The sequence below is a fragment of the Egretta garzetta genome, unplaced genomic scaffold (genome assembly GCF_000687185.1).
Source record: "Egretta garzetta isolate BGI_Z169 unplaced genomic scaffold, ASM68718v1 scaffold105, whole genome shotgun sequence".
Lineage (NCBI taxonomy): Eukaryota > Metazoa > Chordata > Aves > Pelecaniformes > Ardeidae > Egretta > Egretta garzetta.
This window is the reverse complement of record NW_009259598.1, coordinates 2,247,580-2,248,773: the sequence shown is the minus strand read 5'-3', so window position 1 is coordinate 2,248,773 and position 1,194 is coordinate 2,247,580. Positions and strand designations below refer to the sequence as shown.

At 61.7% G+C, this 1,194-nt stretch overlaps 1 protein-coding gene across 1 annotated transcript in view; it reads left to right on the top strand.

The window, feature by feature from the left end:
• The window catches only part of PIK3C2B (phosphatidylinositol-4-phosphate 3-kinase catalytic subunit type 2 beta), a 23,644-nt gene that overhangs the window by 19,343 nt on the left and 3,107 nt on the right, over positions 1–1,194 (top strand). Inside the window, 3 exon segments of the mRNA XM_035893749.1 lie at positions 7–136; positions 436–572; positions 700–869. Of these exon segments, the coding sequence (XP_035749642.1) occupies positions 7–136; positions 436–572; positions 700–869 (437 nt within the window).

Below are 1,194 nucleotides of genomic sequence, written 5' to 3'. Positions count from 1 at the left end.
TGGCAGTGCGGTGACGACCTGCGGCAGGACATGCTGACGCTGCAGATGATCCGGATCATGAACAAGATCTGGGTGCAGGAGGGGCTGGACATGCGCATGGTCATCTTCCGCTGCTTCTCCACCGGCCGCGGACGAGGTAACCTGGCATCGGGATGCTGTCCCCCAGTGGCATCAGGGTGTCCCCCTGGTGGCATCAGGTCACGATGCTCTCGGGCTGGTGATGGCACTGGAGGTCCTGGGGCTCTGCTAGAGAGGAGCTGCTATGGGTAGCTGTGATCCACCTTCAGGTCTGATCCCACCAGCCCGTCTGTAGGAACGTGTCTGTGCAGGCTGTCACTCAACAGTGGATGGTGGGGTTGGTGGCAAAGGGGGCCTGGAGTCTCGGTGTCCCCCAGACAGGATGGATGGGTCTCACCCTGCTGTCTTGGCTCTCAGGCATGGTGGAGATGATCCCCAACGCCGAGACCCTACGCAAAATCCAGGTGGAGCATGGCGTGACGGGCTCCTTCAAAGACCGGCCGCTGGCAGACTGGCTGCAGAAACACAACCCCGAGGAGGATGAGTACGAGAAGGTAAGGAGGAGCCTGGCAGGGTCCCCGCTCCTCGTGCCCCCCACTCCAGGCATAAGACCCCTCCCTTCCCAACGTGTTCAGCCTTTCTCCACGCCTGGTTGCTCCTTCCCTCCCTCCCTCCTCCCAGGCTGTGGAAAATTTCATCTACTCCTGTGCTGGCTGCTGCGTGGCCACCTATGTGCTGGGAATCTGCGACCGGCACAATGACAACATCATGCTCAAGACCACCGGCCACATGTTCCACATTGACTTCGGCAGGTTCCTGGGCCACGCGCAGATGTTTGGCAACATCAAGAGGTGAGAAACATCACCGGCATTCCCTTCCCCCTTGCCTGGGCTCCTCCCTGTGGGGCGATTTCACGGGTCAAGCCCCCTCTCCTCATCCCGGTGGTGGGTGACCCCCGGCCATGCTCATTTTCTGTCCCTCCCTCCCCGGCGCAGGGACCGGGCACCGTTCGTCTTCACTTCGGACATGGCGTACGTCATCAATGGGGGGGACAAGCCCTCCAGCCGCTTCCCCGACTTCGTCGACCTGTGCTGCCAGGCCTACAACCTGATCCGCAAGCACACCCACCTCTTCCTCAACCTGCTGGGGCTGGTGAGGGCTTGGGGGGGACACGCC